Here is a 20,080-nt window from a genome sequence, read left to right on the forward strand (position 1 = left end):
CATGCAGTGCAGAGATCAGAGCCCCCAGCACTACCCCTCACCCATCCTGCCCATTCAGTGCAGCACTCAGAGCCCCCAGCACTCCCCTCTCCCCCATCCTGCCCACGCAGTGCAGAGATCAGAGCCCCCAGCACTCCCCTCTCACCCATCCTGCCCATTCAGTGCAGCACTCAGAGCCCCCAGCACTCCCCTCTCCCCCATCCTGGCCATGCAGTGCAGAGATCAGAGCCCCCAGCACTCCCCTCTCCCCCATCCTGCCCATGCAGTGCAGAGATCAGAGCCCTGAGCACTCCCCTCTCACCCATCCTGCCCATGCAGTGCAGCACTCAGAGCCCCCAGCACTCCCCTCTCACCCATCCTGCCCATTCAGTGCAGCACTCAGAGCCCCCAGCACTCCCCTCTCACCCATCCTGCCCATTCAGTGCAGCACTCAGAGCCCCCAGCAGCAGCAGCATCCCGGGTCTGGCTGCACTGAAAGGCTCACACGGAGCATTTGGCCTCCCAGGGACAGGGATTACCAGTGGCAGGAATCAAGGGAAATTGGATTCTTTCTCCCCACCTACCTCTGTGCCACTGTCTCCCATGTTTGCAAACCGCATTAGCTCCTGCTGCTTGCCATTCCAGAAACACTTCCCTTTCTCCTTGGGGCTCATGCCAGCCACATCTGCCTATTGCTGTAATCTCATTTTGCAGGATGCCACATCTCTTAGCAGCTTTTCATTGTGGTAACACATCTAAGCATCTTAGAAAGCACATAGAAACTGTCTGACAGACAGAAAAACGCTGTTCAGAATAGAAACATCCTTCCTGACATTTGGATATTTGTCTCCACTTGTACTAGAAAATTACCTTCAATGCAGAAAAATATCAACATTATCAAAGAGAAGGCTCCTAATCTTTTCAATGAGAAATTAATTTTGATTGAATTTAGTATACACTGCTGCTCTGAAGAACAATCTGAATCGTAATTGACTTTTAACCTAACTTAAATAATACAGCAGTTCATGTTTTGCTGATTTCCATGAAAAGACTGTGCATGGTTTTGTCTTTGTTAAAATCCATGTTGGAAGACATGATTACAAGTTTTACAATTCTAAAATAATTGTTACATACATTGCTACAGGGGATCTGTTTGCGTCCTTCCTTTGGGTGCTCCGCAGATGGTGGTGTTCTGCTTGGGCAGTGGTGGGTAGGGCTGCTCCCCCTGCACCCCACCCAGCCAGGAACCGTGGGCACGCCTGAAACATCTCACTCTCCCCAGGAAAAATCATCCCAGCATGGTCTGCTGGGCTGAAGGAGATGAGAAAGGCTGTGGCACTGCCAACTACTTTGCCATGATTGTGGCATTTCTTATGTAGCAACTATTGCAGAGGTTTTCATAGGAAAAAGAAAGCTACAAACAGGTCTCTTGGTCCAATTTATAGCAGCTTACTAGAATATTTTGTAGTATTTCTTATTTGAATTTCATATTATTATTTGAACTCTTACTGGAATTCAAACAATCCCTATCCTACAATAAAATATCCTACAGATGTTGACAACTCGAGTTCATTTATTATTGGGCAATGTACAGATACTTCTTTAAGCATAACCCAAAGATAGAGGAAGAGGTCAAACACCCAGAGATGCACTTCTTCCCCGGTACCAGTTTCCAATAGAAGCTGTTTCAAACTTATGTTGTTTCATGAAAAAAAGAGCAAAATTTTAAAATTCTGGTCTTCTAGATAAAAACATGCTGCTGCTGGACCTGCCACCTCAGAACACAGAGGTCTGGGAACAGGAAACAAACCCTTCGCCTACCAGCTACAGAAAAAAGGTAAATTTAAAAAATCTAAGGAGAAAACAACTCAGCATTACTGAAAACAAAACCCGGAGCAGTGATGCAGCACAGCCCACGGTGTGCACAGATTGCCTCTTACAAAAGCTGGGTGTAAGTTACCACTTGTGAGTAAGGAGCAACACAGCCCCTTCCCTCTGTCCCCATGAAGGGACATTTCTGGCAGGGCCAGCAATCCCTGTTTCCCACATCGTGTGATTGATTGCTCTCTCCCCTTAGAAGAGTTGATTGGTTTCCTGGTGCCAGGAAAATGATTGATGAATATTTCAGGCCATGGGCCTCTCTTCCTGCTGGGTGTCCTTTTCACATGTCTCCAATGGGCCTGGGGATTTTTTTCAAGACTAGGAAGTGTCATTTTTATGGATATCATCCTGTGATAGGGACAGTTCACTGAGCAGAGCCCTTATGTAAATCCAAGTGAAATACTAAAGGTCAGCTCAAGTGTTAAGGTGAAGGACCCAGCTGGCAGTGCCAGGTAAGCAGGAAAACAGAACCGGGCAAAGAAAACTTCACAAAGCAGCAGCAAACAGGAGGGACTGAGCAGGCACTCCCTGAGCCTGGCACAGCAGCAAACTGGTACCCAACACTGGCACCTCTCCTCAGCTCCCTTCAGAGTTCTGGACCACCAGGGCACAGTAAATGTACAGGTAAGAACAGCCCTGCTTGTGACCCACAGAAAGGGCATTTCCTCAGCACTGCTGATAAAACAGGCAGGGGATGGAGAGCCTCCTGGCAAAAGCACTCACAAGACATCTGAAACAACATACTTAGGAATAATTCCTTGTAAGTATTGCCAAACAACATAAAGCTACAGCTGTGAGACTGAATGAAGAGATTTTTGGAGGACAAGCTGGTGTTTGGCAGAACTTTCAGAGACTCGGAGTCCTTTTACAAATTTTTACTACAACCACGACAGCCATCATTCAATCCCCCGGACTGAGGACCTGAGGGCTCTGCAGCAATTCCCACGGGTAAAACCCTGGGCTGCTGGGCAGCAGCTAATCAGAATAAACCCTGCATTGCCAGGAGCCCTGCGCTCATGCACAGCCCAGGGGCACAGCACCTGCGGGCTGGGGACAGGGCAGACACTGCACCCACATTTCCTGCAGGAACAGCTGCAGAGCCTCTGTCCAACACGAGAATTTGTCTGAGGGACATCACAGTCCAGATCAGGTTCCCACAAAATCTACTGAAGGCTCCCCCTCAAGTTTCAGCTGGGAGGTATTTCCAGACAAGGACATCACAGCAATTTGCAGTCAGTCTGGCATTTGTTTAAAAAAAAAAAAAAAAAAGAAAAAAAAAAGCTTAAAAAATGAATCTTTCACACTGAGCAGACATTTCCCTAAGTTTAAATTTCCCCACCTCTACAAGCCCACAGCTGGGATGATTGGGCAATGGAAGGTGGCCATGTAACTTGTGCTCTCTGAAGGACGCAGGTCCACCCTCGGTAAATGAAACCTCCTTATCAAAGTGAGGGAGAACTCAGATACCCCAGGCTTATACTGCTCCCAAGATAAGTTATGGGCAATCATTTACCAATAAAGAACTTCACTGAAGCCAGCCTCTCCGTGGAGTATTTCCTCTTTCTAACAAAACCTGTACAGAACCATTTTTATCAACACAAAATCTGAAAGTCTTCTAATTATGTAATTAGAAGTGTAATAATTAAGACCAAAGCTAAAGCTCGAAGGGTCCCCTTGTCCCCCAACTTCCCTTTCTCAATTAACTCTGCACAGTGATAACCACTTTGGCTTAAAGGCTAAAAAAGGACAGGATCAAAAGGTTGGTTTAATACAGCTGGAGGGAAAGAATGCATTTCAGCTCCCCAGCAGCCATCTGATGAAACCCTGGGCCAATTCCCTATGTAAATGACTTAATTAGAATTACCAGATTACACTGCTGAAGGCTTTATTTAAATAGGCAGTTTATCAACAGGATAAACTGTGCTCCCATTCTCACAGAATCCTGGTGTAAATGCATCTGTTCAAAGCTCTACCACGGAGAAGTTGAACAGTAATTCAATAAACCACTGGTGCACACACACACATTTTCCCCACCAAAAAAAGAAATCCCACAAAGGACTTGCCAGAGGCAGGACAGAAAGACAGCTATTGCTTCCCAACAACCAAGAATTAGTCTCCCAGATGGGAAAGTTCCCTCATTTTCTATAATTCAATACCTTTAAATTGTTTTATAGCAAAGCAGGGAAAAAAATCTTGTTGCTGCAGCGTCACATCAAACACTGCATCTGCTCAACATACAGCACTAGTCCTGCTCAGCACAAAAAGGCATGCATAAACCCATTTTCCTGATTAATGATCTACAGAAGCCATCAATACCAAATTCCAACTTTATACCAAGAGGTATTTTTCCATCTTTACCATCAAACCAAACAAAGGAGTTAAGCTTTTCCTAAATTACATGCCTTTCACTTCCCACCACAGAACTGAGAAAATAATGTATAGGGTTCTGAACTATTATTATTTACAAAAGCAAGAGACATCCACATTCAACAAGCCAACACTGAGCTGAAATAACACTGTAGCTTCTTGTTTATTCAGAGACATTTGACTTCAGCAGCATTGCCATTCGACAACTCCATTTGTTTTTCTTCCTAAATCTTCAAAGAAATGTTTATAGCAAGTAAACTAAGACCCAACTATATCAATGAAATAGTCTTTGTTAAGCAAAGGCTTATCTCATCAGATGCAAAGCAACCAAGCATAAAGAACCACTAAAAATGTCAGTGTGTGCCAGTAAAGTTTGGGAATGCTGCGGAAAAGGGAAGGGATGCAGGCAAAGGGACTTTTCTTTGAAAACCTTACATTCTTTGTGCTCTGACAACTTTCCTCTCTTCTCTGGTATGAAGTTTATCCAGATCAGTAATCTGCCCATCTGAAACTCTAATAGTTTTACGGGAACACAAAATTCAAGTTTTCCGTTTAGTTTCCTGATAAATCTGTCTTCCAAGACCACAGCACACAACAAAGTGTCCAAAGCTACCTTAATTCCAGTTAATCTGTTGTGTCCCTATTTTAGCTAAGACATTAAATAATTAAAACTGTGTAAAAGCCATCGTATCTCACTCACAGAGGAAAAAGATGCCAACTGAAGCTATAGCAAGACTGATCTTAAATGGGACCCTGTTGAGAAATAATTGCTACTACTGCAGGAAAAATGAATGCCTTAATGAAATTGCTTTTAAAAAAAACTGGTTTTATGCGTTGCTATTGATTTGCTCAATGACAAAATACATTTCTTACATGGAAGAGGAAGTACTCAAATTGGCAAGGGAAAACCATCATCTTATATTCTAAGAACGTCAAGTGTCCCCTCCAATAATGAGGCTGCAATTGCCTGTAACTGCTGAAATAAAACTACACCCTGCATTTCAAAGTTATCCTGAGGCTTCTCTCACTGAAGGCGCCAATAAACTTGCAGCAGTTTACTCTGGGTTAACACAGAAGCCACGTGCACAGCTTAAGTTCATTAATGATTTTAACATTAACATTTTAACACCAAGAATACAATCTGACTTTTATACCTCTGTCCTCATACAATTTCCATTGGTTTTGTTAAGATGCTGTTCCTCAAGGTATCAGAGGCACTATGAATCTTTCTTAAGAAAACTAAATATTCAGTGTCTTCGTTTGCCATTATCATTTGCAGGTATTTTATAAAACCATGAATTAACAACCCAATCTTTCCTGCTCCTCCCCCAGAGGCTTTAGAAAGACTGAAGGTCAAGCAATGTCTCAACACCGCAGCAGTATTTCACATTTTTGAAGGCAAAGTAGCAAAAGGTTATTACATCACCCATTCAAAAGACTAACCACAGCCACAGGTACATCTGTCACAAGAAACAGCTACGCAAAAAACTCTTACACCTAATCTGATTAATCAAAAGAGATTTCCCTCAAAATCCCACATCTCTGGGAAAAATAGCAAATGCGGACAAGGCATTAATATTGTTGTGCTCTTAGGGACTCCAAAGCAACAGACACTTCACAAATTAAATCAGAAAGTTCAAAAAGTATTAAGGCTATATTAAAGCATTAAGAGTGTTATTAGAGTGTTATTAAAGTATCTAAGAGTATTAAGTGTCTTTCATCCAATTGGACATCTAATTAAGCGAGAAGGAATAAAGCGCTTCCAGGGACAACTCGACGTTACACATCGGGGCGCTTACAGCAGCGCCCATTTCTGCCGTTCCCACACCGCCTATCCCTCGGTACCGCCCGTATCTCGAAAACCGAGGATGCTGCTGATAAAAAGCCTCTTTTGTCTGAGCAAACCCTTTGTAGAGAACCCGAGTACCTTAAGATGGTAAAATGCAATTGTAAACCATAAAAATTGGCAGGGACATTCAAGTGCAGATGCGGCATCTGCATACGGGAAGTGTAAAAGGGTCCCAAATGGTGCCCATAAACCCGGGCAGGGACCGGCTCCGGGGCTGAGCCGAGACACCCGCGGGGCACCGGGAGCAGCCGCGGGGCACGGCCGGGACACGGCGCCGGTACCGGGACCGGGGCAGCCCCGGCGCGCCCGGCCCGAGCCGGCAGCGGCCCCGCTCCGCCGCACGCTCCCCGCGGGCCCCGGAGCACCGGGGCAAAGGCGGTTCCTGCGGGGCGGGTGAGATCCGCGGGGCACGCCGCCCCGGCCCCGGGCACCGCTGCGGGCGGCGACCCCCGCGTGTCCCCGAGCGGGTCCCGGCCCCAGCCCGGGCACCGGGCACCGGGCAGGGCGGGCACGGCCCTTTGTTGCGCCCCGCGGCCGCGGAAAGTTGCGGGCCCGCATCGGGCAGGCGGAGCCCCCGGTACCGCCGGCCCCGAACCCCGGCCCGCCCGGACCCCTCGCTCTGCACTCACCGCTGCGGGGCGGCCCCTTGCTGGCGGCGCGGGGCTCCGGCAGCTCCGCGGGCGGCTCCAGCTCCATGGCGGCGCCGGGGCCGCGCCGGGCCGGGCCGGGGCTCGGCGGTCTCAGCGGCCCCGGCGGCCGCGCTGCCCCATGGCCGCTCGGGCGCTGCTGACAGCCAGGGCCGCGCCGCGCTCGGCCGGGCCGGCCGCGCCCCGCCCCCCCGGGGCACCACGGGAGCCGTAGTCCGAGCGCCGCCCGCGGGGAGCCGGGCCCGGCCCCGACGGCCGCGCCCCCGGCCCGCCCCGCGCCCCCGCCCCGCCCCGCGGGCTGCCCCGGGCCGGTGCACCGGGAGCGGCGGGGCGCCAGGGGGCACCCGGCGGCCGAGCCCCGAGCGCTGCCCGCGGCACCGGGAGAGGGGAACCGGGCACGGGGCACCGCGAGAGGGGCGAAACCGGGCACGGGGCATAGCCTGGGGAAAGCGCACAGCCCCGGCGGGGGTCCGGGCCGCCTGCCCCGGGACACCGCCTCCCGCTCGGAGGGGGGGACCGGCCAGCCAGGGGAGGGACGGGCAGCCCCGCACGGGGCACCGGCAGCCCCGGTTCCGCGGCAGCCCCGGGGCGGGCACGGCCGGCTCCACCCGGGGGAACGCGCCGCCCCCGCGCCGCTGCTGAGGCCGGTGCCGCCGGCGGGACGGGGCGGGGCGGGACGGGACGGACGGGCGGACGGGACGGGCGGCTCCTCCCCGCCGCCGGGACGGGACGGGCCGGGCCGGGCCGGGCGGAGCGGCGCTCGGTGCGGGCGGTCACCGCCGCTCTCGCCATGCGGGCGCTGCTGCTCCCCGCGCTCCTGCTCCCGGCGCTGGCCGCGGTGCGCGGCGCCGCCACGGTAAGGACGGGCCGGACCGGCACCGACGGGGGTCGGGACCGGGATCGCGATCGCGGCCGGGAGCGGTCACGGCAGTGGTCGGAGCGGGCAGGGGCAGCCCCGTCGCTGCGGGACCGGCCCGATGTCCCCGGCGGTCGCTGCTCTCTGTGCCCGGGAGGAGCGGCGGGGGCGCGGCCCGACACGGGCGGCGGGCGGGGGTCCCGGGAGGGGTCCCGGTTCGGGTGCCGGTGCTCCCAGCGGGCGGGGGTTCGGCGCCGGCAGTGACCCGGGCTGGGAGCGCGTTCAGCGGCTGGAAGGTGCCCAAGCGCCGGCGCTGCGGTGATGGGCGCTGCAATGAGCGACTCCGTGCCAGAGAGAGCAGCCCAGACAAGCCTTCCCCGCGGGGATGGGGAGCGGGAGCGGGACCGGCAGCGGGGGGAACCCGCCTCCCCCGTGCCTCAGGAGCCCTCGGTTCCAGCTGGAAGACGTCTCCCACGGGGTCAGTGGCCGTAGCGGGGCCGGGACCCCGGGACCCAGCCCAGAGCAATGGTGGTGGGAGCAGCTACTGCTAGGATCACCCAATGTTAAAAAGACAGGATTTTCCAAGACATTTGGTGGGAAACGGCGCTAGCGCAGCTGTTGTCGGGCAGCACTTAGCTTGGAACAGATATCCAAAGCCTGGAATGCCCTGTTGCTGGGGTTCCCGGCGGGCTGCCAGGGGTGATGCTGGCAGGACTCGGCGATCCACGCGGTGCCGTCTCCCTGCCCGCAGGTGCTGCCTGCTGTGCTCAGAGGTGTTTTCCCGATGAGATCCCATCGGCGGGCATGCGTGTGCCACACAAACGCTTGGCACGGCTGTGTCCCCATGACTGACACGGGACGCCCAAGCAGCGCCAGCGCCGGGGTCTGGCCCCCGTCAGCCACGGCCCAGCCCTGCCAGCCCCGTTCTGCCTCAGCTGCAGGACGTGTTTGACACCTTGTGCCAAGCCTGGGAGGAGGAGGAGGAAGAGGAGGGTGACATGGTTTCCCTCCCGTGACGGGGACATGCCTCCCGGCAGCTGTGCCAGAGGCGAGCGGTGCCGCAGCTTATCAACACAGCTTGTTTTCCTCCGAGACGAGTCCTCTGGCAGCAGCCAAGGGACAGCTTTAAAGCTGGCCAAGGGTCATTGTCAAAGGTCCCGCTTTCTCCAAATAATGTCACAAACTCTGTGTTCACATGGATGCTCTTGCAAGAGGTCCCGGAAACCGGGAAAATTACCCAGCTCATAAAACTCGCAGTGAGGAAACCCTCAGCAAAGTGCAGGGACAACTCTCCCACAGCAGCCATGGGTGTGCAGCCCCGGGGACAGGGACCCGCTGGGAGGAGAGGCAGCAGCACCCTGGGCTGGGGTCTGCAGCGAGTGGGGGACCCAGGGAAGGAATCGGCAGAGCCCTGCAGGGCTGCATCAGCCCCATCGCGGGGAGCTCACAGATTCCCACCTGGAGAAAGCACGGGCTGCCCTCTGCACCCACATCCCCAACCACCTGTGCCCTGCTGGGAGAGGGTCTGTGGTGCCCTGGCGTGGGCCGTCCCTGCGGAGCCGGGCACAGCCGGGCAGGGGCTCACCGGGGGCACCGGCCGAGCTACTGCGGACCCTCACAGAGGCTCCCCGCGTGGGAGCCTGGTTTTAATACTTCCTCGCTTACGGGCTTTTCTGTATAAATAGAGCATGCAGTTCCTGTTTAGGGAAGCTGGCAGACGGCGCAGCGAGGTTTAGCGTTACGGCCCCGCTGAAGGTGGGCGGCGGCCCGGGCTCGGTGCGGACACCCGCAGCGCGTTTGGCCCCGCCGCACGGACGCGGCCGGAGCCGGGCGGGTCTCGGGGAAGGGGCTGGCCCTTCGTGCCCTGGAGAGGTTCTGTGCTTCGGACACGTGCCCGCTGTCAGTGTCCCAGGAGGGGACGCACGGCCAGGGTCCCCTGCTCCCGCAGAACGAGCTTCCTGCAGCGCTGCCCCGCAGAAGGCGCTGGGAGCAGGGCGCTCACAGCCGGTGGGGTCACAGCTGTGCCGGGGTCGGGCTGGGCTCCAGCAGCGGCGCCTTCACCGGGGGCTGCTGCTCTGGAACGGGGGAGCCCAGCTCTGACCTGAGTCGGGGCTGCAGTGGGGAGCATCTCCCAGGGATTCCCGCAGGGATGTGTGCTCGGCGGGCAGCACACGGATGGACGCTGCCCCCCAGGACAGCCCGGGCGCTGCGGGCTGTGGGGCCGGGCTGGGAGCCGTCCTGCCTGTTTGCACAAGCGCCAGTGGCCATGGGGGAGGTCAGGGGCCCCGGGGACGTGCGAGCCTGGCGAGGTGGTGTTTGGGGAGGGGTCCCTGCCCCGCTCCCTGCTGAGAGCTTGATTAGATCCTGCTCAATTTACAGCCCTTTGGCGTCCTGGTGTTCCCTTCAGGCCGCAGGACCCGGTTTCCCTTTGAACGAAAGAGGGTTTTTTGAAATGCAAAATGTGTGAGGGTTTGCAGCCCTTCAGAAAGGGGGGGAAGCCCCTGGCCCCTGTGGGCTGTGGGGAGCCGGGGTCCGTGCCCAGCTCAGGGAGCCCCGGTGCCACAGCACAGCGGGAGGATCCGGCCCTGTGCGGCCCTGGGCGCTGCCTTGGGGCAGGACATGGAGCCCATGGGCCTCTGCCCTTTCCCACGCCGCTCTGTGCTCCGCTGCGGTCCGGGGAGCACCGGGAGCCAGAGCTCAGCTCGTTTCCCAGCTCTGCCACCGTTCTGTTTCCCAGGATGAGTCAGAGTCCCTGTGGGCAGAGCCCTCTCCCTGCGGGGTCACCGCTCTGCCTCTCCCTGCTCTCCCACCCTCCGGGGTGCTCGGGGCAGGCGCATCCCCGCCCGTGGGACACCCAGAGCGGCCTGGCCACGCTCCTGCCAGCCCTGGGCTCCCCGCAGGTGCACGGCCGGTGGCAGGGGCTGGGAGGGACTCGGCTCGCCTGTTCCTGAGCACAGCGGGAGAAATGAGCTAAACCGGCCGAAAAGCACCCTGGGCTCTGCAGCGTGAATCAGGGCCATGTGTGGAAACAAGGGAGTCCTTGAGCCCATGCCTCAGGCCATCGCGGCAGACTGAGGGGCCGAGCTCACCCCGAGGTGGCTGCATGTCACCACAAACAAGGGACCCTGTGTGGGCTCCGAGCCGCCGTGGGGGCACAGGGACACTGCTGGGTGTTCTTGCCACCATCCCTGCTCAGTCAGGCACTGCTGGGTGTTCTTGCCACCATCCCTGCTCAATGAGGCACTGCTGGGTGTTCTTGCCACAATCCCTGTGCACAGAGGCACTGCTGGGTGTTCTTGCCACCATCCCTGCTCAGTCAGGCACTGCTGGGTGTTCTTGCCACCATCCCTGTGCACAGAGGCACTGCTGGGTGTTCTTGCCACCATCCCTGCTCTCTCAGGTCTTGTTGGAGGCTGGGAAGCAGCCATGGAAATGAGACTGAAGTACCTGGGCCACAAAGCACTGCAGGGATGAGCAGGTCCCTGGGCTTTGTCCCTGCCAGCCCGGCTGCAGAGCGGTGGGACAGGGTGCTCTGGCCTAGGCAGAGCCTCTCTCCTTTGGGCACAGCCAGGGGCACTGCGAGATCTGTGGGCGAGCACAGTGAGGGGTTGGCTGTGTTGCTCCACTGGGGTTGGCCCTGCAGCACACCCAGGTGGGCACCGGGCTCACGGCGTGTCCCGCAGGCTCTGGGGGACATGGACCAGGTCCGGATGACGTCCGAGGGCTCCGACTGCCGCTGCAAGTGCATCCTGCGGCCGCTGAGCAGGGACGCCTGCAGCCGCGTCCGGAGCGGCAGCGCGCGCGTGGAGGATTTCTACACCGTGGAGACGGTGAGCTCGGGGGCTGACTGCCGGTGCTCCTGCACCGCGCCGCCCTCCTCGCTCAACCCCTGCGAGAACGAGTGGAAGATGGAGAAGCTCAAGAAGCAGGCCCCCGAGCTCTTCAAGGTATCTGTGCCGTGGTGGGACTGGGGCCAGGCCCCCTCTCCACGCTGTGCTGCCGTTCCCCTGCCCCGTTCCCCTGCCCCGTGCCCCTGCCCCATGCCCCGTGCCCCGTGCCCCTGCCCCATGCCCTGTGCCCCTGCCCCGTGCCCCTGCCCTGTGCCCCGTGCCCCTGCCCCATGCCCTGTGCCCCTGCCCCGTGCCCCTGCCCTGTGCCCCATGCCCCTGCCCTGTGCCCCGTGCCCCTGCCCTGTGCCCTGTGCCGTGCCCTGTGCCCCGTGCCCCGTGCCCCTGCCCCATGCCCCGTGCCCTGTGCCCTGTGCCCCGTGCCCCTGCCCCATGCCCTGTGCCCCTGCCCTGTGCCCCGTGCCCCTGCCCTGTGCCCCGTGCCCCTGCCCTGTGCCCTGTGCCGTGCCCCAGCCCTTACCCCAGGCCCCATCCCTGTGTCCCCCTGCAGCTGCAGGCCATGGTGGACCTGCTGGAGGGAACGCTGTACAGCATGGACCTGATGAAGGTGCACTCCTACATCAGCAAGGTGGTGGCGCAGATGAACACGCTGGAGGAGGTGGGCGAGCTCCAGCAGCCCCGTCCCCACAGTGCTCCCCCCTGCACAGCTCAGGAGCTCTGTGAGCCCCCGAGTGGGGCTCCAGCCTCTCCTCTCCTCTCCTGCAGACCATCAAGACCAACCTGAGCAGGGAGAATGACTTCATGAAGGAGAGTGTCCAGCACCTCACTGACCAGATGAAACGCTATGAGAACTACTCTGACATCATGATCAGCATCAAGAAGGAGATCTCCAACCTGGGCTACCAGCTGCTGCAGAAGGACGCGGCTGCCATCCCCGAGAGCAAGGCACAGGTACCCCAAGGCAGAGGTGCCCCAAGGCACAGGAACCCCGGGGCCCAGCCCCATGCAGGCACAGCGGGTGCTGCCAGGCAGGGCCAGGCTCCCCCAGGCTGGTGGAAGATCCTTGGGGTAACCCTGGGCTGGTGCCTGTGTCCTTTGCCTGGCACAGAGGTGGCAGGGAAGAGGAGGGCATGGGAGGGCAGGGGGTCTGACCGGGCTGTGTCCCCCAGGACACGACAGGGGGCCGGGAGAAGGAGGCAGGACGGTACCCCAGCCCCCGCAAGGCCCTGGGGGACAGGGCAGCGCCCCGAGCGCCCAAGGAGAAGCCGCTGAAGCCCGAAAAGCCCAAAAAGGAGAACACCAAGGCCAAGGCGGGGTCACAGCCCACGGCCAAGCCCAAGCCCGTGGCACAGCAGCAGACCGTGGTCCGGGGCATCACCTACTACAAGGTCGGGCAGGGAGCGGCGGAGGGTCCGGCCGGGAGCCGCGGTGAGTCTGCACAGGGCAGGGATGGGGGCCGGGAGGGCACCCCTCACCGAGGGGGGCCAGGGTGTGCCCCTGCACACGCACTGACCTCTGACCCTGCACACACACTGACCCCCAGCCCCAAAAACACACTGACCCCCGGCCCTGCAAACACACTGACCCCGGCCCTGCACACACACTGACCCCCGGCCCCACAAACACACTGACCCCCAACCCTGCAAACACACTGACCCCCGGCCCCACAAACACACTGACCCCCGGCCCCGCACACGCACTGACCCCCGGCCCTGCACACACACTGACCCCCGGCCCCGCACACGCACTGACCCCTGGCCCCGCAAACACACTGACCCCCAGCCCTGCACACGCACTGACCCCCGGCCCCACAAACACACTGACCCCCGGCCCTGCACACACACTGACCCCCGGCCCCACAAACACACTGACCCCCGGCCCCACAAACACACTGACCCCCGGCTCGTCCCCCCACAGAGAGCCCTGTGAGAGGGGCGGCCGTGCCAGAGCCGCAGGAGGACAGGGGCCCCCCGCCTGCCCCAGCCGAGGGCACCCCGGCCCAGGCTGTTGCACAGGTGGAGAGCACCGTGCCCGGCAGCACGGCCGTGCCCAGCACCGCCCCGGTGCCCCGCAGCACCGCCCGCAGCGCCCCCGGGCAGGGCACCGACAGCACCGGGGACCCCGAGACACCCAACAGAGGTGGGTGAGAGGGGCGGCTGGCAGGGGGCACCCAGCCTGGAGGGCACCCAGCCCCGCGCTCCCGGTGCCCTGCCAAGCTAAGCCAGCAGGAATCTGCCGCGGGAAGGAGCAGGGGTCGGGTGCCAGGGCAGGGATAAGCCTTCCTCTTCCTCCGCCTCGCACCCAGTGAAGGAGGCGGAGTGCGAAGGCACCATCGAGGCCGTGCAGCCCCCCAGGGAGCACCACAGCTACGGGCGCAACGAGGGGGCCTGGATGAAGGACCCGGCAGCCAAGGATGACCGCATCTACGTCACCAACTACTACTATGGCAACAGCCTGGTGGAGTTCAGGAGCCTCGACAGCTTCAAGCAGGGTGAGGGGCGAGCGGCCGAGCGGGCACGGGGGCCCTGGCTGCCCCAGGTGGGTGACACCAGCTGTGCTGGGCCCTGGGGCGGTGGGCAGCTGAGGGGAGCATCCAGAGGGCAGCAAGGGTGACACAAGGCCCCTTCTGCTGCCAGCATGCTCTGGCCGTCGTGCATGGGACCCCTGGGCTGTGGAGGGTCCCAACATCTCTCCCACCCACCCACAGGCCGCTGGAGCAACCTCTACAAGCTGCCCTACAACTGGATTGGCACGGGGCACGTGGTGTACAGGGGGGCCTTCTACTACAACCGTGCCTTCACCAAGAACATCATCAAGTACGACCTGAAGGAGCGCTACGTGGCGGGCTGGGCGCAGCTCCACGACGTGGTGTACGAGGACACCACGCCCTGGAAGTGGAGGGGCCACTCGGACATCGACTTTGCCGTGGATGAGAGCGGGCTCTGGGTCATCTACCCCTCGGTGGACTATGACTACTCCCAGCAGGAGGTGATCGTCCTCAGCCGGCTGGACCCCGTGGACCTCTCGGTGCGCAAGGAAACCACCTGGAAGACGGGGCTGAAGCGCAACACCTACGGGAACTGCTTCATCATCTGTGGCATCCTCTATGCTGTGGACACCTACAGCCAGAAGGAAGGGCAGATCTCCTATGCCTTCGACACGCACACAAACACGGAGGCAGAGCTCCGGCTGCCCTTCCTCAACCACTACTCCTTCACCACGCAGGTCGACTACAACCCCAAGGAGAAGGTGCTCTATGCCTGGGACAACGGCCATCAGATGACCTACGGGCTCAGCTTCGTGGTCTGAGTGCCCGGGCGGGTCCCTCTGCACTCCTGCACCCACCCTGGCTGGGGCACCCTGACGCAGCCTGGCCCTGGCACTCCCACTCCAGCCAGGGCTGTGGCAAGAGCTCAGCTTCCCCCTCAGAACCTTCCCCATCTGCTCTGGCCACCACCTGCCCCATGCCCACCGTGCTGCAGGGCGTGGGGAGCCCGTCAGAGCAGCCCCCAGCAGACACCCACCCCTGTGACAACGTGGCCCCGGGGCCGTGGCAGCTCGGCCAGCGTCGCCTTCCCGGGCTCACAGAGGAGCCCAGCCCCGCATGGCTCTGCCGCCGCTGGCACCGCCCGCCCGCCCTGCAGCAGCGCCCCGAGCGCCCCCTGCGCTGCCCCCAGCCCGGGCACCGCGTGTGCCATCCAGCGCTGCCAGCCGTGCCAGGGCCAGGGCCAGCCCCGCGGGCCCCCCACTGCCCGGCGCCCGGAACAGGTGCCAGTCGCTATTTTAGGAAGTGTGGTTAAGATGCCTTTGCTTTTGCTGATCATGAGTTTGTTATTTAAATGCATTCACTGGAGCTGTGCAAGTCCCCTTCGGCAGCAGGCGTGGAGGAGCCTGCCTGGGGTGTCCTGCCTGCACAGAAACCCACACACCTGCCCTCTCACCTGCCCTCTCACCTGCCATTACACCTGCCCTCACTCCTGCCCTCACTCCTGCCCTCTTACCTGCCCACACCCCTGCCCGCACCCAGCACTGGCCAGGGCACCCTCGGGGCTCTCACTCCGTGTGAGGCAGAGCGAGGGGCTGTGAGCGCTTGGCTTGGTTTTGGTCATTTTAGACATGAGCAGTACTAAAACATAACAGATGTGAGAGCGGGCTGCGTGTGTTGTCGTTTGTCCTGGAGCTGGGCAGGGTGGGTGCTCACCGTCCCCATCCCTCCCTGTCTCTGTCCCTGTCCCTGCCCCTTCTCCTGCCCCTTCTCCTGCCCCTGCCCTGCCCCGAGCCCCCACGCTGGCCAGGCGCTGTCCCCTCTCTCGGCCGTGGGTTCTCGCCACCAAAAAGGAGCCGGCCGACTTTTCCCCTCGACTGGTCCCTGCCAGGCTTTTATCTAGCGATCCCCAGCAAATCCCTGTACAAACAATACGGATTTCTGACATTTTTTTGTGGTAAAGTAAACTCCCAGCACATCTCTAATTCCAGGGCTTTGTTGTTCTTCCGCAGGGGCTGCCGCGGCTCCGCGCTGTGCCGGGCTGGGCTGCGGACACCCCTCCGCTCCCCTCGCTCAGAAAACACGGGAGGGGAGCAGTGAAACCCGCACGCTCAGAGCGCTCGTTGTGCTCGGGCTGCGGTGGGGAGCTCCAGTCCCAGCGACTCTTTGTGAGCCGATCCTTGCTCTGGCACGGGCCCCAGGCCGGTCCTGGTCTCTGGTCCCAGCTCAGCCGCAGGACAAGCCAGGCTGGGAAGGACAGGGGTCCCCAAGTGGGGACGTGTGGGTGGGGGCAGGATGGGCTCCCGCTGCGACAGGAGCTGCTGACTTCCAGACATTCCTCCTGTGCGTGGCCGGCACCACCTCGGCTCATAACGTGATTAAAAGATTAAAATCTCTCAGTTCAGCAGCAAGCAGCAAATGAAGCTTGAGGCAGGGATGCTGGGGGGCTGTGGTGCTCGAAGCCCCCGTGACAGCGATGTGGCGCCTGGGGAAGGGCAGCTGAGGCCATCTGGGCAGGTGGCTCTGGTGCCCAAAACCTCCTCCTGTGCTCGGTGCCGCCGGGCAGCGAGCCCTGATCCCCCCGCCCCCTTCTCAGTTACTGGCCGGGCTGGTTTGTTTGTGGTGGTTTTGCCTCCTTGCTGGCGTCCTGCTCTCCCCACGGTGCCAGCCCAGTGCTGAGCTGGGCCGGGGCTGGCCAGTCTTTGGGTGGGCAGGATGTGCAGTGGGCAGGTGGCATCCTGGCCATGGTTGCAGTCTGTTGGCACCATTGAGGGTGCACCAAAACCTCAGTTCTTGTTCCACCTCAGGAGCTGCCTCTGCCTGGATCCCCCACAGCTCAGCTGTCTGGGCACTGCCAGGCTCCAGGACCAGGGGCTTGGCCAACGGCTCTGCCTGGGACATGGTGCCCAGCCACGCCAGTAGCCCCCAGGTCATCCCCGGGAGCAGAATGCTCAGTGCCAGCACCACAGCCCTCTTGCTGTGCCCCCACCCATTTACTGCCCATGCTGGGACATGTTTGGTGGGAGAACATCGGTGCCACCGGGTGCCACCAGGGCCTGTGGTCAGTCTCCAGGAGCTGCGGGGAGGTGCAGGGACGTGGTGTGACATGGGGACACAGGTGCCAAGGCTGACGACCCCGAGCAGCTGTGGGAAGGGCTGGGCAGCGGGTGGTGGCCGGAGGGAAGGGAGGGGAGCCACGGCCTTGGCGGTGCCGCCGCTGACTCACTCACCAGTGGAAACAGAAACCTTTCCCAGGCTTGCAGCACCAGCTCCACAGCAGCCACCTCGCCGTGGCAGCCCCTGGGGCAGGCAGGGTGCACCTGCACACACCCCTTCCCTGGCACGGCACGGCACGGCATGGCACAGCACAGAGCAGGGGCTCTCATGGCCGGGCTCTGCTCAGCCTGCTGCAGGGGCTGTCTCCGTCTCCCTAGGGATGCTCGGCCAGGCTGGCTGGGAGCCAGGAGCCAGCAGGCAGCAGCCCCCAGCCCTGGGTGCCCCCGGGCCGGCGGGAGCTGTGTCTGTGTGCACACACTGCCCGCATTCATGGAGCAGCAGGACCAGGGCAGCGTGGGGCAAGTCCTCCCCCAGAGTGGCCAACAAAACGGGCATTCAGGCATTCAGGGCCAGCGCGGGCGGCTGCCCCAGGCAGACCCAGGCCATCTGTGAGGCCGGCGGGATGAGGCATTTTCCTGCCAGGCCTCACAGCCCGGGGCTTGTGATCCCAGCTGCCCCAGACACGCTGCTCGCACGCAGCCACGCAGGGCCAGCTCCCCCAGCACGCTGTGCCAGGCACGGCACACCGAGGGCACCGGGGCAAGTGTGGCACACCGAGGGCACCGGGGCGGGCACGGCACACCGAGGGCACTGGAGTGGGCATGGCACACCGAGGGCACCGGGGCAGGTGTGGCACACCGAGGGCACCGGGGCAGGTGTGGCACACCGAGGGCACCGGGGCGGACACGGCACACCGAGGGCACCGGGGCAGGTATGGCACACCGAGGGCTCTGGGGTGGGCACGGCACACCGAGGGCACTGGAGTGGGCACGGCACACCAAGGGCACCGGGGCGGACACGGCACACCGAGGGCACCGGGGCAGGTATGGCACACTGAGGACACCGGGGCAGGTATGGCACACCGAGGGCTCTGGTGTGGGCACGGCACACCGAGGGCACTGGAGTGGGCACGGCACACCAAGGGCACCGGGGCGGACATGGCACACCGAGGGCACCGGGGCAGGTATGGCACACTGAGGACACCGGGGCAGGTATGGCACACCGAGGGCTCTGGGGCGGGCACGGCACACCGAGGGCACTGGAGTGGGCACGGCACACCGAGGGCACCGGGACGGACACGGCACAGCGAGGGCACCGGAGTGGGCACGGCACACCGAGGGCACCGGGGCAGGTATGGCACACCAAGGGCACCGGGGCGGGCACGGCACACCGAGGGCACTGGGGCAGGTGTGGCACACCGAGGGCCCTGGGGCGGGCACAGGTGGTCGCTCCCAAGCTCCCTGCCCACAAAGCCCTTGTCATGTCCCTCCGTGTCCCACTGTGTGCAGAAACCAGGGCCAGCCCAGTGGCAGCACTGGGGCAGCAGCCAAGGACTGTGCTGGAGGAGGAAGGTGACAGGAGCAGTGACAGGAGCAATGCCAGGAGCGTTAGGAGACCTGGGGATTGTCCATTGCAGCAAGCCAAGGGAGGTGGGTCCTAGGCTTTCCTCAGCAATATTTGGTTTACAGTTGGACTCAGTCTTGAGGGTGTTTTCCATCCTAAAGGACAGTGATTATACAGCTCACATCTGCCTCTGCCCCTGTGCAGCTCCTCCTCCCCAGCCCCAGATGCAGAATGGGGTCCAGGAGTGGGTGCTGCCAGCTCCCACTGACACCATCCGCTCCGGGCCGGTCCTGCCGTGCTGGGCAGAAACATCTGGTCCTGCTGGATGTGTTCCAGGGCACAGGGCCAGGGCTCCCTCTGCAGCAGCACCAGCCCTGGGCCGTGCCCTGCAGCCAGCCAGCAGCTGCTCCTCCGTCCTCATCCCCACCCGGGAAATTATTTATTTGTTGAAGAATGTCTTTTCCCAGGAAACCTCTGCAGTGCTGAGGGACATCTTCAGTTACAAGGAGAAAATAAACAGTTTGGGTTTCTGAGGCTCGGCAAACACCGGTGTTAACCCAGGGCTGGCGTGGGCAGCTGGGGGGTCAGCACTGCAGCACAGCGGGGTCCCACGCCGACCCCAGAGCCTGCAGGGACACAGGGGACAGGGGCCATGCAGCCTGCAGGGACACAGGGACACAGGGGACACACAGCCTGCAGGGACACAGGGGACAGGGGCCATGCAGCCTGCAGGGACACAGGGACACAGGGGACAGGGGCCATGCAGCCTGCAGGGACACAGGGACACAGGGGACAGGGGCCATGCAGCCTGCAGGGACACAGGGACACAGGGGACAGGGGCCATGCAGCCTGCAGGGACATAGGGGCCACACAGCCTGCAGGGACACAGGGACACAGGGGCCATGCTGTGGTCCCCACAGAGGCAGTGCACACTGGGGTGCTCTGGGGAGTGGGTGGCCCTTCCCTGGGGGTTCCTGTCCCTCGCCTCCCTCCTCTGGGGACCAGCAAGGCCAGAGAGTTCACTCAGTGCTGACAGCAGTGGCTTCTGCCAGGGAGCTGGGGCACCACAGGCACCCTCTGGGGCTGGCTGGCAAAGAGGGAACCAGCACAGACCGCCGAGAGCCCAGCCAGGACAGGCCTTGCTCTCACAGCAGGAACAAGAGTGCTCTCCACCTGTGCCCTGAAGGAAGCTCATCACTTCACCTCTGTGTCCTCTCAATCACTCTGTTGTTCCTGGTCACTTAAAGGGCTGCTTGTCTGCAGGACGTCTCCTGTGACAGGACAGGGCAGCTCTGATGGAAGGGCCAGACTGGTTGGTTTTGTCACACAGCTATGGGTGGATGGAGTAATTCAGCCCCAGGATTTAGTGCAGTGCCAGAAACATGTTCACCTCCTCAAATGGCTGCTGGGGGCTGTGCCCAAACTGAAGCTGAGCTCTTCTCCAGTACTGCCTCCCACTCAGCATGGGGATGGCTCCCGGATGTTCAGAGCCTGCTCAATTGGCGTTTTTCCCCATTTTTGTGTTTCCCACCCTCTTGATTTGCATGC

At 60.5% G+C, this 20,080-nt stretch overlaps 2 protein-coding genes across 4 annotated transcripts in view; one reads left to right on the forward strand and one right to left on the reverse strand.

The window, feature by feature from the left end:
• NR6A1 (nuclear receptor subfamily 6 group A member 1) overlaps nt 1-6,783 on the reverse strand; it is a 71,844-nt gene extending 65,061 nt beyond the window's left edge. For both annotated transcript variants that reach the window (XM_063174335.1, XM_063174334.1), the window contains exon 1: nt 6,706-6,783. In XM_063174335.1, coding sequence (XP_063030405.1) covers nt 6,706-6,772 — 67 coding nt within the window. In that variant the 5' untranslated portion in view covers nt 6,773-6,783. The remainder of the gene's footprint in view (nt 1-6,705) is intronic.
• Nucleotides 6,784-7,506: 723 nt separating this feature from the next.
• On the forward strand, nt 7,507-15,897 carry OLFML2A (olfactomedin like 2A). 2 transcript variants are annotated; one of them, XM_063174498.1, is made up of 8 exons: nt 7,507-7,579; nt 11,263-11,526; nt 11,978-12,085; nt 12,193-12,378; nt 12,597-12,855; nt 13,345-13,566; nt 13,733-13,918; nt 14,135-15,897. In XM_063174498.1, exons 1-8 carry the CDS (start codon nt 7,514-7,516, stop codon nt 14,734-14,736), a joined length of 1,893 nt encoding a protein of 630 aa, XP_063030568.1. In that variant the 5' UTR covers nt 7,507-7,513; the 3' UTR covers nt 14,737-15,897. The 2 variants fall into 2 exon arrangements, with proteins under 2 accessions (XP_063030568.1, XP_063030567.1); XM_063174497.1 differs by lacking the exon at nt 7,507-7,579 and having other exon boundaries at nt 9,819-11,526.
• The last annotated feature ends 4,183 nt before the right edge of the window (nt 15,898-20,080 follow it).

Source organism: Melospiza melodia, chromosome 22, assembly GCF_035770615.1.
Source record: "Melospiza melodia melodia isolate bMelMel2 chromosome 22, bMelMel2.pri, whole genome shotgun sequence".
NCBI classification, from domain to species: domain Eukaryota; kingdom Metazoa; phylum Chordata; class Aves; order Passeriformes; family Passerellidae; genus Melospiza; species Melospiza melodia.

Excerpts from the sequence above, each read along its gene's own strand:
- OLFML2A (XM_063174497.1), top strand. The coding sequence starts at position 11,050 with ATGAGCAGGTCCCTGGGCTTTGTCCCTGCCAGCCCGGCTGCAGAGCGG. Across the intron at positions 12,086-12,192 it reads AGATGAACACGCTGGAGGAG|ACCATCAAGACCAACCTGAG; the intron begins GTGGGCGAGCTC and ends CCTCTCCTGCAG. Across the intron at positions 12,856-13,344 it reads GGGTCCGGCCGGGAGCCGCG|AGAGCCCTGTGAGAGGGGCG; the intron begins GTGAGTCTGCAC and ends GTCCCCCCACAG.